The 15,529-nt window shown below is 36.0% G+C and overlaps 1 protein-coding gene across 2 annotated transcripts in view; it reads left to right on the top strand.

Moving 5' to 3' along the window:
• The window catches only part of TBC1D8 (TBC1 domain family member 8), a 158,389-nt gene that overhangs the window by 108,276 nt on the left and 34,584 nt on the right, over positions 1-15,529 (top strand). For both annotated transcript variants that reach the window (XM_044670436.1, XM_044670435.1), the window contains exon 5: positions 3,459-3,699. In XM_044670436.1, the coding sequence (XP_044526371.1) occupies positions 3,459-3,699 (241 nt within the window). The remainder of the gene's footprint in view (positions 1-3,458; positions 3,700-15,529) is intronic.

Raw genomic sequence — 15,529 nt, 5'->3', positions numbered from 1 at the left:
GAAATTGAGCTGGAAGAAAAAAACTTTAGCGGTAGACATGGGCATGACAAGGATGCTTCAGGCATTGAGAAAAGATCTTTATGAATTCACAAAGGGGAGTAGACCAGAAAAAAGACCAGAAAGGTAGTTTGGAGCTGAATTGCAAGTAGAGAGTTTTAAAAACCAGGCTAAGTTTATATAAGATGTTCCAGAGGAACACTGTGTATTTTATCCTGTGGGTAAAGAAAGCCATCAATAGTATAAATTTGTGTATCTGGCCTATAATAATATTAACTTATATTTATTTATATAGAAAAATAAGGTTTACAAAGAGGTTTCTTCACATTATCAGCAAGAGATGAAAGCATCTACATCCCACTGTTTTCAAGTCTGTATCAGAACCATGATTCAAACCTGGCTATCCTCCTCAATCCATAATTAGTACCAGTTCCTCTGTGCCACACTGCCTCACTGAGGTGTGAGATTATTTGAATTATTTTTATTCAGTTGGTTTTTCAGTCATGTCTGACTCTTTGTGACCTCCCATTTGGGGCTTTCTCAGTAAAGATACTGGGATGGTATGCTCTTTTCTTTTCTGGATCATTTTACAGATGAGGACAACTGATGCAAACAGGGTTAAGTGACTTGTCCAGGATCACATAGTTAGGATGTGTCCAAAACCATATTTGAGCTCAGGGAGATGAGTCTTCCTAACTCCCAGTCCAGCACTCTATCCACTGCACCACCTACCTGCCATTATTTGAATTATCAAATTTAATTTATAGCTACATCTATGAATATAGATATAGAAATAATTAGCCAACTCATAGGATCATAGATTTAGAGCTTAAGGGAAAGATTAGGCCACTGCATCCAACCTTTTCATTTTACCAAAGGGAAATCTGAGATTAGATGACTTATCCAGAGTCTGAGACAGGATCTGAACCCAGTTCTTCCTGTTTTCAAGCCCGGTGCCATCTCTATAACACATTGATTAGTCAGGACCAGAAATATCTGAGGTTATTTACTCATTCTTGATGCTTATGGAAATAACTATTAAGCATATAATAGGTAACATTTATATATTGCTTTAAAGTTTGCAAAGCTAAATATGTGTATATTTAATGTACATTAAATATACACATATATATTTAATGTACATTAAATATACACATATATGTAGCTATATAACATGTATGTATGTATGCGCACATATGCACTCATATATAATCTCATTAAATACATATGTATATAGAAGTTTATATAGGGGTAGCATAGACAGGAACTGATGACCCAAGGTTGAGATCCTTCTCTGCATCTAAGATTGGGCAAGTCATTCATTATATTAGTTTCCTGATCGGTAACATGAGAGATTTGGACTAGGGGAAACTGAAGCTCTTTCTAGCTCTAACATCCTGTGAAACTCAGTCTTTTTTTCCCTCTCTTAGATTCTTATGGGTCTGAAAACAGGTATACTTGTTTATATTATTAAAAACATCATTATTAAAATAATTTATTTGACTAAAATGAATGATTACAAATCTGTATTTTATTTATTATTAAAATTTTGTTGGTTTATATTAAATACAAAATTTATTGTGAAAAATAATGGAAATACCCATTGGGTCTATTTCGTTTTAAAAGAGAAAATAACCTTTGCCCAAAGGTTCCTGTTTAGAAATCCATTACTTGTTCTCATACTATTATAAGACTTTGAGGAACTGAGCCATTTTCTTATTCTTGATAATAATGACTGTTGCTTATTCAGTTTTCTTTAATTTTTGTTATATTACAAAGAACTCGGGTTGCATTTTATAGTTTATAAGGTGCTTTCCTCACCACAACTTGTAAAGAGAGTTACTTGTTGATGAAGATTTGTGTAACTATGGCCCCAAGAATTTAAATAACTTGCTCAGGGTTACCCAGGTAGTTATCATTTGACCTGGGACTCCTCCCCAGGTTTCCTGACTTAAAGTCTAGCATGATTTCCACAATGTGGAAATTGCCTCTCTGTAACTGATATTGATTGCTAGATTTTATATAGTAGAAAACTAGATTTGGAGTTTGAGAATATGATTTTAAATCTTGACTCTGCCACTGGCTTCTTGTGTGGCTCTAACAATTATTTCACTTTTTTGCATCTCATTTTTCTCCTCTATAAAATGGTGTCCCCAGCCCTCCTTTAGGTCTCTTCCAGCTCTGATTTTCTGATACTATAACCATTTGTTTTCTCCTCAACATTAGCTGGGAGAATACATAATTTGTATCTATAAAGGACAGTACGAACAGTAGATTTTTTTCTTTTAACAAAAGAGTTGCATAAAAGCTCTATTTGTAAGTTCACTGTTAGAACACTGTTCTTTGACACGACCTAAATGTTTGTCCTATTTAGAAAAACTTTGCCTGTGAATAATCTTTTAACTTAACATACTCCTCTTTCATAGCTTTTTTTTTTTTACATTAGATGAATGTTGCCCTTGAATCCAGAATTTTGCAGTTGGTGGCTTAAAAAAATATTGACTGACAATTCTTGTGGTTCTAAATATTCAGAAATTTTACACAGGATGATTGTTAATGGTATGCTTCAAAATGATCTTCTTTATGCTTGCATTTATTAACCACTGTACTGGATAAATCCTGTGACTTTAGAAAATGGTACCAAAGAGAAAACTCTTCTTTGCACACAACACTTCCATTTATTAACCCAGTGCCTGAATTTTTCTCCCTTCCAAACTTGGATTCTGCGAATCTGAGGCTTCCTTTTAGACTCAACTCAAAGAAAGGAAGAGAAAATTTAATTGAAAAAAAAAATTCAAGTACCATCTACTCCAAGAGGACTTTCCTGATCTCCATTCTGTACCCATCCTCACCCCCAAAATTTAGTGCCATTTCCTATAAAATTTCCTTCTTTTTACTTTTTTCTTTTCTTTTCTTTTCTTTTTTAAACTCTTGCCTTCTATCTTAGTATCAATTCTAATACAGAACAGCAAGAGGTAGGCAGTTGGTGTTAAGCAACTTGCCCAGGGTTACAAAGTCAGAAAATGACCAAAGCTAGATTTGAAACCAGGTCCTTAACTCCAGGTCTGATCTTTTCTATCTTCTGTGCTATGTATCTACTTTCTATTTATCTTGCATATTCTGACTTAAATATGTCATAACCCCAATTAAAATATAAGCTTTTTGAAGACAGGAACTGTTTTTACTTTTTCTTTGTATCCATAGTGTGTAGCACATTGCCTGACTTACAGTCAGTGCTTAATAAATGCTTGTTGGTTGATTGAAAATTAATTTCATCTTGATATACAAGTGATGACCAGTCTTGTTCTTTTTAAAAAAAAATGCCCTAAAATGCTATTTGGAGATCTGCATTTTTAAAGAACCAAAAAACCCAAGTTCTGATGTTTTATAACACATTTAGGTTTGACTTGAAAAGGAACATTCTAAGATAAAGATGCTCATTTTGCTCTCTTCTCTTGCAGTCAAACTCATTGTCCCCTGGGTTGATGTTCAGAAGCTAGAAAGGACATGCAATGTCTTCATGACAGACACCATCCGCATTACCACGCAGAATAAAGAGCGTGATTTTTCCATGTTTCTTAACCTTGATGAGGTATTTAAGATAATGGAACAGCTAGCAGATGTGACACTCCGAAGGCTCCTAGATAATGAGATATTTGAACTGGATCCAGACTTGCAGGAGCCAACCCAGATTACCAAGAGGTAAAGACTTAAATTGCTTAAATTAATCCAGGTCTTAAAAATGGAGGCTTGAGGAATTCATCTTGTTGGCATAATCTAAATGTAAATGTGTCTATGCTTGTGATCCAGATAGTTCCATTCCTAGAAATGACTGAAATTAGGGGCAGGTAGGTGACTTAATTAATACAGAGCCAGGTCTGGAGATAGGAAGTCCTGGGTTCAAATCTGGCCTCAGATACTCCCTAACTGTGTGACCCTGTGCAAATCACTTAGCCTCCATTGCCTAGCCCTTACTGCCCTTCTGTCTTGGGACCAATACTTAGTAGCTATTCTAAGATAGAAGGTAAGGGCTAAAAAAAGAGAGAGAGAGAGAGAGAGAGAGAGAGAGAGAGAGAGAGAGAGAGAGAGATTGAAATTTCAGACATACCTTTAACTTATGCTTTGTGTTGCTTCCTTTATATTTTTATATTTTTCATTTATTTCTCTTAAAACCCTTACTGTCTATCTTAGTAACAACTCTAAGACAGAAGGGTAAGGGCAAGGGCTAGGCAAATACAGTTAAGTGTGCACAGGGTCACATAAATAGGAAGTCTCTGAGGCCAGATTTGAACCCAGGTCCTCTGGACTCCAGATCTGGCATTCTATCCACTGAGCCACCTAGCTGCCCCTGTTTCTATATATATGTTTTTTTTTTTTAATAACCCTTACTTTCCGTCTTAGAATCAATACTGTGTATTGGTTCTAAGGCCGAAGAGTGGTAAGGGGTAGGCAATGGGGGTCAAGAAACTTGCCCAGGGTTACACAACTAGGAAGTGTCTGAGGCCAGATTTGAACCCAGGACCTCCCTTCTGTAGGCCTGACTTTCAATCCACTGAACTACTCAGCTGCCCCCCCATATTTTTTTTATAAGAGTATTGCTGTGGTCTTGTGAATGGACCCTACTTAGTTTTCTATTCTCTCTGGGAAACTGGATGTGGTTTAGAAAAATCTTTATTTTCAGAATTATTTTGTTGAAAAGACTTTAGTTGGGCTGGTGAAAAGACTTTAGTTGGGCTGGTATCTCTTCATTTTGGGGCCAGCTGAGCCTTTCTCACAGCCCTGTAGTAATAAAAATGATCATTCTTTATTCATGCCCTGAGTGTGTGTATATATATATATTCTAAGGCATAATAATAAGGATGATAATGAATTAAATTAAATTAAACTTCCTAACCTGCTTATCCCTTTAAGGAAATCAAGTTCAAATTTATGGTTTAAAGTTCAATCCAGGGTTTGAACTTGAATGTGGTTTCTGACTGTGGTTTATTGCAGACAGCTGGGTTATTCTTGACCATAATTTGAAAATCTATTTAATCTGCTGTTTGGGCTATGCAATTTTTTTTAAGTTACAGAATTATCCACAGTTTGAATGCCAGTAGTTTGGGGAAGTTTCTTGTTCCAATTTCCTCTTTTTAAAATTTTCGTGAGTTTTCTTGAAAATAAGAAGAGCCAAAGAACATAAAACTTTTTTGCATTTGCTTAGTAGCCAGAGCATAGAATCTTATGATTTTAGAGTTCACCTACATAGTATAATAGTAGTGTGTCTGACTTTAAAATAAAGGACTTTTAAGCCACCTTTTGACAAGTGACATCAATTCTGAGACTAGAGCTCATAAGAGCTATAGCAAGACCAGGAAATATTAATATAGGCAGACTTCACAGATGTTGGGGGGGTTCAGTTCTAGACCACCACAATAAAGCAAATCACATGAATTTTTCAGTTTCCTAGTATATATAAAAGTTATGTTCACACTATATTGTAGTCTTTTAATTGTGAGATATTATTGGGTCTAAAAAATGTATCTACCTTAGGTAAAAAAACACTTTATTGCTAAAAAAAAATACTGTCAACTGAGGCTTCAACAAGTTTTAATCTTTTTGCTAGTGGAAGGTCTTGACTTGTTTTTTTTTTTTTTTTTTTCTTTTTTTTTTTTTTAATCCTTACCTTCCGTCTTGGAGTCAATACTGTGTATTGGTTCCAAGTCAGAAGAATGGTAAGGTGTCACACAGCCAGGAAGTGTCTGGGTCTAGATTTGAAGCCAGGTCCTCCCATCTCTGGACCTGGCTCTCAATCCACACTGAGCCACCAGCTGTCTTTCATGTCTCAGTTTTGATGGTTGTTGACTGATGGCTATTGAAGATTGGGGTGACTGAAGCAATTTCTTAAAATAAGACAGTAATGAAGTTTGCTGCATCAATTGATTTTTCCTTTCACTTGAACACTTAGAGCCAGTGTAGGGTTGTTAATTGGCCTGTTGATTTTGTTTGCCATCTCATACAAGTGTAGTTCCTTGCACCCCAAAACAATTAAAATAGTAACAACAGAGATCACTGGTCATACATCATCAGAACAGGTATAACAATAATCTAAAGGTTTGAAATATTGAGAAGAATCACCAAACTATGATACAGAGACACAATGGGAGCATGTGCTTTTGGAACAATGACTTGTTTTTGATGTTGGGCTGCCACCAACCATCAATTTGTAAAACAAAAATAAAAACAAACACCAAACTATCTGCAAAATGCCATAAAGCAGGGCACAATAAATTGGGGAATGCTTGTGATACCATGGATATTGTCTCATCTCTCATGTTTTCACTATTGCCCTGTGAGATAGGGAAAGCCAGAAATGCTCCTAACAGATGGGAGAAATAAGACACAAAGAAGTAATGACCTGTCTCCAGCAATACTTTCAGTTAGTCCTGGACCAGAACATGAATTCAGGTGCTTTAACTTCCAGCCCATTGCTCTTTCTTCTTAATTATGAAACCTGGTTTTTCTATTATGGCCTCATTTTATTTAATTTTATTATTTTTTTTAAACCCATACCTTCTGTCTTAGAATCAATACTAAATATCAGTTCTAAGACAGAAAAGCAGTAAGGGCTAGGCAATTGGGGTTAAATAACTGACCCAGGATCACACAGCTGGCAAGTGTCTGAAGCCAGATTTGACCCCATCTTTAGATGTGGTTCTGTATCCACTTTGCCACCTAGCTGCCCTGCTATGGACTCATTTTAAAGGGAACTTGTTTTCCAAGCAGGTCAGTCATCTAATATGGCAAGAATCCTCCTCTTTCATGGTTTCCTCAGGTATTTGAGCATGACTTTAGTAGCTGGGATTCCTGAACCTACCTTCTCTTAAAACTAAACAGTCAAACAAAACTTGTCACTTTTATCTTTGTCACTGTGTATCAATCCATTTTTAATAGTGTGGGTGAAGTGGAAATATATTCCTGGCATATTAACCACCAAGTCCAACATTGCCAAAATGAGGAGGTTAGAGAAGACTTGAGAAAAAATTTTTGCCAAATTCTAAGGGCAGGTCACCATAGTTAATAGAGTCAAATCTGGCAAATCATCCTTTCAGCTTACACATTTGGAGCAAATATTTATTTCTCTGGCACTATTTGGAAATAATAGAATAAAAACATTTGACAAAAGATTATTTGTGGTTATCTGTAAGATAAACTTTAGTTTCCATTTTAGCAGTAGAAAGAGGTACAATAACACCTCACCTACCCAAAACTCAGCTGTCTTAAGACTTAACCTTCAATGCAGCCGAGAACTAAGAGGTACACAGAAAAGGTCTTTGAAAGCCCAAATCCACATAACTCATTTGCTGCTTGCCTTAAAAGACATCGTTGTGTAATAAGAATATCCTGTTATGCTTGATAAAATAATAAGTTACGTTAATTGACCTTTGTGGTCAAACCATATAAGAACTGGGAAAACTGCAAACAACTTATTCACATTTTCTATAATGTTCATTGACTAGTCAGTAAGTCCACAAGTATTTATTAATTACTTTCCATGTACCAGACTCTGTGCTAATCTCTGGATATAAAAAGAAAGGTAAAAACAGTCTTTGCCTTCAGGGAGCTAACAATCTAATATGCAAACAGGAGGTATATACAAGAGAAATTGGAGATAATCCCAGTCTTAATAATTTCAGAGCTGGCTTTATTATTGGACCAAAATAGGAGAAAAATGGAAGAAAAGCCAAAAACAAAAGTTTCCAGAAACTGTTGAGTAAAATTATTAGTTTTCAAGTCAGGGAAAAGTTTAGGACTTGTATATTGTGCCACTTCTTATACTTGACCTTCAAAGTTCAGGTGCACCAGAATATATTGGTAAATGTTTAACAAATGACTCTCTGGGGAAAAACTGACACACTTTTCAGTTTAATCTTAATTATTTTCCTTAACCTTCTTTAAAAACAAACCCTTACCTTTTGTCTAAAAATAAATACCAGATATCCGTTCCAAGGCAGAATAGTAGTAAAGGCTAAGCAATTGGGGTTAAGTGACTTGCCAAAAGTCACATAACTAGGTAGTGTCTGAGGCCATATTTAAACTTCCTGTCTCTAGGCCTAGATTTCTATCCACTGAGCCACCTAACTGCCCCTTTAATACCTTCTTAAATCTGGATAATTAGCAAAACAATAAATTAAGCCCTGATTTGTAGCATTTGTCCATTTTGGAAATTTAAATGTTTGCACTGAAAATTTAATAATCAGCTCTTTCAAACTGGTAAGACTTGACTCCAGACAACCCAGAGGAGCAAGAAATAAGGGCAGAGGATGGGAAGAAATAGTATAATTAGGAAGCAATGGTAGAAGTGCCACCTATAATTGCTGGAAATTTGCATGAAACATCTCTTGTAAAGACCATATTTGGGAAACAAGGGCAGAAATGTATTCTTCCTAGGAAACCACCCCCCAACATATTTCCAAGTCATTCCCCTTAAAAATAAATGGTCATCTTATTCTGTTCTTATGTTTAATTTAAAATATGCACGTGTATCTACTGGTGTATACATATATGGAGATATAGAGGCAGGACTTGGTCCCTGGTGTTCCTTGTTTCAAAGTTGGCTCTTTCACTCCTACACCAGGCCCCTCATTAAATTCTTGTTCATTCAGTGGTTGTTCTCTGCTTTTGATAGTAGTAGAATGGATACCCAGGAGATGAGGGTAAAACCTTTTTTTGGTTCTCCCTTTGGGAATGAGAGATTTCTACGTGTCTTTTTATAGTTTAGTTCCTACTATATTATGGGTGCTCCAGATGTATTGATTTCTGAGACTGCTTGGGAGATGTGAAGTTAATGTAATTTATATTCTATTACCTACGTCTACAGCTGCTTTACTAAGTTCTATAAGCACACACTTGGGAACGTGTAAAACCTGAAGTTTATTCTGCTCATCCCTTGGGGTGTGTGTGTGTGTGTGTGTGTACATGTACGTGTGTGTGCTCACACAACCTGCTGACTAGGAACTTCATTCTTCTATTTCCTTAAAGCACTTTGGGGAGTAATAGAAGAAAGATGTTTCGTGTAAACCTAAGTTTTAGAAACAAAATGTGCAGGGTGTTTTCTCTTTAGACTTGGACTTTGAAGGAAAACCATATAAATAGCATTTCTACTTTTATCCCAAATTATTAAAGCCTAGCAGGTTTATCTATCTTCAGATGTAAGTAAATATCTTTGAAAAATTATTCTCTGTAACTTTTTACCCAGAGAAGCTTGGCAGGCAGACATATTCTTAACTAATAGAAAAACTACAAGTCTCTGGACCTTCTTAATGAGATGAAACCAATAGCAGAATTAGTTTTCTGCTTTGTCTTTATAAACGTTTTTAGTCCAAAAGGCCAGTAAAGGTTGTGGGAGGCATCCATTTTTTCATAATGCAAATGGAAAATATTTTCATGCTGATATAACCAAGGCATATCTGATAATGTCTAATCACAATGGCAGATCCTTTCAACAGATTATCTGACATTCTTGTGTTTTGGGAAAAGATTAGATTTTCAGACAGTTTTTATCCTTTTCTCACAAAAGGAAGACTTTCTTATGGGCTTTAATAATATTTCTGTCTGAGCAGCCTTCTTACCTAAAATGTTAAACCCAGTGTTAGTTGCTAATCAGTTGTGTAAAACAACTTTCTCAGCTTCTAAGGCTTTTATTGTCTGTCGTGTTATGCATGGAGAAAACTTTTCTGATGACATTATTCACTTTCTTCCATAATGTCCTACTTTGGTCCTTCATTGTGCTATAGAGGGGATCTTGTATTCTTGAAGGTTAGGTGAATAGAGTGAAAACCGTGCTGAAAAGGCCTCAGGTATGGTCTTAATAACTGAATAAACCTTTTTTTCTAAAGTACTAACTTAGCTAATTACAGAGAGATTTATTGCCAGCAGTAGTCAGTCACTTGGTGATGAAGTTTTATGGCCATAGCAATTCATGAAACAAAGGAAAATATAAAATGATTATTAGTGCTTATGGACTCCTGATTCTGTGGTGACACTGAGAGAAAGGGAGAAAGAGAGCTAGAAGATGCTAAGACAGCTTTTCTGCAATCTGTAAACTTTAATTTGACTGTTGGCATTGTAAATGTGAGATCCTTGTCCAGTAATTAATGAATGTACATATTTCTGGGGAAAACCCTAATGATCTTGCTATACTTGAAACCAGAAGAAAGAATGAAATGGTAGATAAATGGAAAGATGGTTCACAGGCCCTCCTCGGAGGAAAGGCAAAGAAAGGCATTGGTAGAGTTGATATATGTCCTACATACAAAGGCAACAAGAAACATTTTTTTAGTGAGATATTGGCTTTGCATATAATAAGTAGTTAATAAATGCCTTTTCATTAGTTCATCCCATCCATTTATTTACCTGTCCTAATTTGCAGTACTGGTGATAAATATCTGGAAAAAGACAATCATGAAAATATTTGCAGATTACACAACATCAATTATTAAGGATTAAGAAGTAGAGAAGTTCTATGAGGATCTTGATAATATTCTTAAAAAAATAAAACTCTTATCTTTTGTCTTAAAATCAGTTCCAAGGCAGAAGAATCATAAGGGTGAAGCAGTCAGGGTTAAGTGACTTGCCTAGGACCATACAATTAGGACGTACCTGAGACCAGATTTGAAAGCAGGACCTCCTTTCTCCAGGTCTGGCAGTCTATCCACTAAGCCATCTAGCTACTCCCCTTGATAATATTCTTATAGAATAGAATTCTCTATCCCTTCAAATTATCCTAGAATACTTTTGCTGTCTTTGGCTCCCATAGCAAGTGTACCTCACATTATATTTAACTGTGTGTTGGAGATATAAAAGGCTTGGTGCCTAGTGTGGCATCCATCCCTCCAAATCTCTTTCTGGGCTTTCTCACTCACCCTTGTATGCACTCATAATGGTAGGGATGGAAAGTTTTTTTTTCTGTTACTCTAAGGTCTATGAAGCAATGCTAGGCTTTTTTGGCCAGCAGAACTCTCAAACCTAGTATCTTCAGAGCTTGCCAGTTCTGCAACCTTGGCTGGCTGCCAGGTTGAGGCAGTATGACCATTTTCAATGAAAAGTAGTTCCCTTTAATTCTAGGATCTGCAAAGCCATTCCGGACTTGTTTTCTATAGGTTTGAGAGATTTCTCCCCCTCAAGTCATAGATGGAAATAAGGGCATTTTAGACCAGCAAGTCTTTGAGGGGTTTCACTTCTCTTAAGCTGTGGATGGCACTGGAGAAGAAAACAGTCTTTACCCCAGTATGTTCTTCCAGATGTTGTTAGAAGTAATGGTGGGAGAAAGGGGGATTTAAATACACTGTTGGTGGAACTGAACTGACTCAACTATTTTGGTGAGCATTCTGGAGAGAATATGAGCATATAAAATGGTGTAAAACTTTTGACCCAACAATCCTACTATTAGGTTTGTTTCCTAAAGTGATCAGGGGAAAAGAAAAAGAAACTAAAATATTTTTAACAGCTCTCTTTGTGGTGTCAAAGAACTGTTAACTGAGATGTCCATCGATTGGGGATTGGCTGAACAAGTTGTGGTATATGATTGTGATGTAATACTACTATGCTATAAGAAATGACCAACATGTTAAGTTTAAAAAAATGGAATACCTACATGAAATTATGAAAAGTGAAATGAGTAAAACCAAGAGAGGATTAATGTTTGAAGAATAACCAAATATCCACCATCAGAGAAAGAACTGATAAATAGAAGCATGAAAGGCATGGTTTATATATACATATATAATTTTTTGTCAAATGATGCCTTCTCTATGTAGGGAGAGGAAGATACCTGAGAATTCTGATGTAATCAACAAACAATTAAAAAAAAAGTAATGGTGGAACAACCACGTAGAGTTTACTATGCAGGTGAAAATGCTGACCTGGAGCTCTGGCTATAGATCACCAGGAGATCTGGATAGAAGGAAATCTTCTGTAGGAAGCTGACAGTAGAATTCATGGGAAGGTAATCAGAGGAGAATTTGGAGAGGGAGAGAAAGAATGCCAAAGGCTGAGCTTTAATGCTTAACATTGTAGAGGGTGGGAGGACAAGAAGCCAACTGGGACTAGGACTGCATTCTGGTGGAGTGGGAGGCCCCTGAAGAAAAATGTTGCCAAAAAGGTAAAGTCAAGTATGTGTGTTGAGCAGGAATTCTTAACCTGTTTTTGTAACATGGACTATGTTGTTAGTTCTTAAAGCCTACAGATTTCTTCTCGGAATAATGTTTTTAAACACATAAAATAAAATACAAGGGTTTACAAAGGAAATCATTTGTATCAAAATAAAGATATGGGGATTTTTTTTCTTATCTAAGTTCATGAACCACCTGAAATCTATCCACAGATCCTCTAGGGTAACCTCATATGAAGAATCTCTGATGCAGAGAGAATTTAAAAAGCATGTAAAAGTTTATTAAATAGAACTCAAAACTGAGTCAATAGGTGAAGGTAACAGGTGTGTGAGCCAAGCATACTTTGTGTTTTCTTTTACAAGATAGTTATTATGGAAAGGTTTTACATGATCTCAAATTGCTTGCCTTCTCAAGGAGGGAGGGAAGAATTTGGAATTCAAAATGTTATAGGTTATGGAAAAAATAAAACTAATCATGAGTGTGTGTGTGTCAGAGAGAGACAGAGAGAGGGAGAAGGGGAGAGAGAGAGAGAGAGAGAGAGAGTGAGAGTGAGTGAGTGAGAGAGTGAGTGAGTGTATGTGAGTCAGAATATTAGGGAGTAGGCAAATATGAATCCTCCCACCTTTCCTGTGCTTTGGTAATATTCATTTGTGATTCATCACACCCTCATACATTCACCTCTGCCTCACCCATCTCCTAAACGGAGAGTGACATCTTTCAGAAAGAAAAAGAAAATATTTGGCATGTACAAATAGCTTTGTGAGATACACAGGTTAATAAATGTTGGGATTGCTTAGCATGCACTTTGGTAATTAGGAAATGGCTAATACAAAATTCCTAAAACAACTTGTGTATAATATAGCATTTTCTGTTTTCTGCTTTCTCTCCCCCCCCCCCCAATTGTCTAATGATGATTTGAAGGGTCTGGAGTATTTAACCATGTATAGGATCCTTTGGGGAAAGCGGTATGGTATAGTACAAAGAAAACCAGATTTGGAATCAGAGCAATGGGTTCAAATGCCAAGTCTGCTACCTATGTGATCTTGGATCAGTTACTTCTTGTCTCTGATTCTTATCTTCCTCATCTATAAAACAAAATGATTAGATTAGATGGCTTGTAAGATCTTTTCCAATTCTAAATCTATGATCTTGTGAATTACATTTTTTCTGTCCCCAATCTTGGGGGATGGGCTTAGGCAACATTCAGAGTTGTTGTGTGAACTCTTTCAGGACAATAGGCATCATTCAGTAAATTGTGACTTTTTGTCATATTTTAAATAAAAACTGAGTGACTTGAAATCTGTATATAGCTTCTGCATGTATTCAGTAATTTATGCCCTCCAAGTAATTTATGCTCTAGTGATAGTGAACCTATGGCATGGGTGCCAAAGATGGCACACAGAGCACTCTCTGTGGGCACGTGGCTGTCCATTGCCCACCCCACACCCCAGTTTGTTACTAGAAAGGCAGAAGGACTTGGGTTGAGTTGCTCTCCCCCTCTCTATGCTTGCTGAGGACATTCCTCACTTCACCCACCCCTCTGCCTAGCAGCCCAATGGGAGCACTTTCTTCCTCCCCTGTATGGAGTAAAGGAGGGGCAGGACTCACCTGGAACTTGTGGGGAGGAGGAACATGGCACGTGGTCTCTGGAAGGTGCAGTCTGGGGGGGTGGGATGAGGGTAGGGCCTGGCACACCATCTCTAAAAGGTTTGCCATCACTACTCTAGGTCAATGACTTCCAATGTTGTAATGGCATATTTTGAGGTTCCATGAAAATACTTTCATCATTGGCTTTTTGATCTCTCTTTCGTGGCCTGGGGGTTAAAGGGATAAAAAGTAAAATAAAAGGATTCTCTGACATCTGAGGGAGTTGGCTTCCAAATCTTCACCGATTTTCACAATGTGTTGATGTTAATATTTACTTGCTAGTAAATATTAATCCTATTTTTCAGATAAAGAAATTGAGCTCTAAAACTGAAATCTCCTGATGCTATTTGACATAGTCACTAGATTCTGTTATAGGTCACTACAGCTAATGCTAAGGTTTCTTTAGACATCAAATTTCCTAATTTTTACTTCCACAGGTTAAGAATTTCTATAAATTTTTCCTTTTAGTTTTTCCATAGACACCAAAGTGAAATGAATTTGAGGTTCTTCTTTAGTTATCATTTCTTTCTTTCCTTTCTAAGTACTACCTTTAATCATCTAGAACCAGAAAATGTTTTAAATCTAAGTTATTGAGTTTGGGACATTCTAAGGAAATTTTCCTAGAGCAGCAGTTCTCATACTTTTTCATCTTAGGATATCTTTATACACCTAATAAAAATTATTAAAAACATTTTATATCATTGAAAATGGTTGAGGACCCCAAAGATCCTTTATTTATGTGAATTATACTTATTAATATTTACTATATTCTAAAAAGGAATTTTAAATACTTGGCCTTTTAAGATCAACAAATATTTAATTTTAACATTTAATTAAAAAATTTTAAATATTTAAAATTATATTTTTTGTATTGTAGAAGGACTGGCCTGTTCTCATTACAATTTTGTTTGTGTTTCCAGTTACTTCCCTTCTTCCATTCTCTCTCAGAGCATCATTCCTTACAATAGAGGAAGAAAAAATTCTTAGCAAAACTAACAAACATAATTCCAAAAGTCTGATATGTATAGTGTCCTATATTCATACCCCCTCTCCTCTACAAAGATGTAAATGAGGGTGAGTTATTCTATCTCTTCTTTATTTTGGCCACTATAATTTCACAGCATTCAATTTGATTAAAACCAAAACCTTAAAAAATATTTTTTTTACCTTTGGGGTATGCTTTTAACTGATGAGAGAAATTTTGAAAAACTTAATTTCTCATGTTTTCCAGGTTGCAGACCCTGGTGGATGCTGTGAGTGTTTTGCAGAGAGTCTATAAATCCATATGTTCACTAGGAATTTTTATTTTTATCTTTATCTGTAGTGTAAAGAACCATTTTTGTGTCAGTGATTTTATATTAATGATATGTTGTCTGTGCTGAATAGGGAAAAAGGTCCAAGACTAATGACAAAGAAATACCTGGATGACTGCCTTTATTTCTATAAAAAAAATTCTGAACTAAAAATAACATACTAAATAAGAAGCGAATTCCACCAAACATTTAAAGAACAATTAATCCCAATACTATATATTTGAAAGCATAGATAAAGGAGTCCTACCAAAGTTTTTATAATGCAAATGTGATTTTTTTAACATTTATTAATAATCATTTTTAACATGGTTACATGATTCATGCTCCTATTTTCCCCTTCACCTCCCGCACTCCCCCCACCCATGGCCGACGCACATTTCCACTGGTTTTGTCATGTGTCCTTGATCAAGACCAATTTCC

This window comes from Gracilinanus agilis, chromosome 3 (genome assembly GCF_016433145.1).
Source record: "Gracilinanus agilis isolate LMUSP501 chromosome 3, AgileGrace, whole genome shotgun sequence".
In the NCBI taxonomy this organism is placed as follows: domain Eukaryota; kingdom Metazoa; phylum Chordata; class Mammalia; order Didelphimorphia; family Didelphidae; genus Gracilinanus; species Gracilinanus agilis.
Note: the sequence above shows the minus strand (reverse complement) of the source record. Positions and strands in the feature narration are given on the sequence as shown.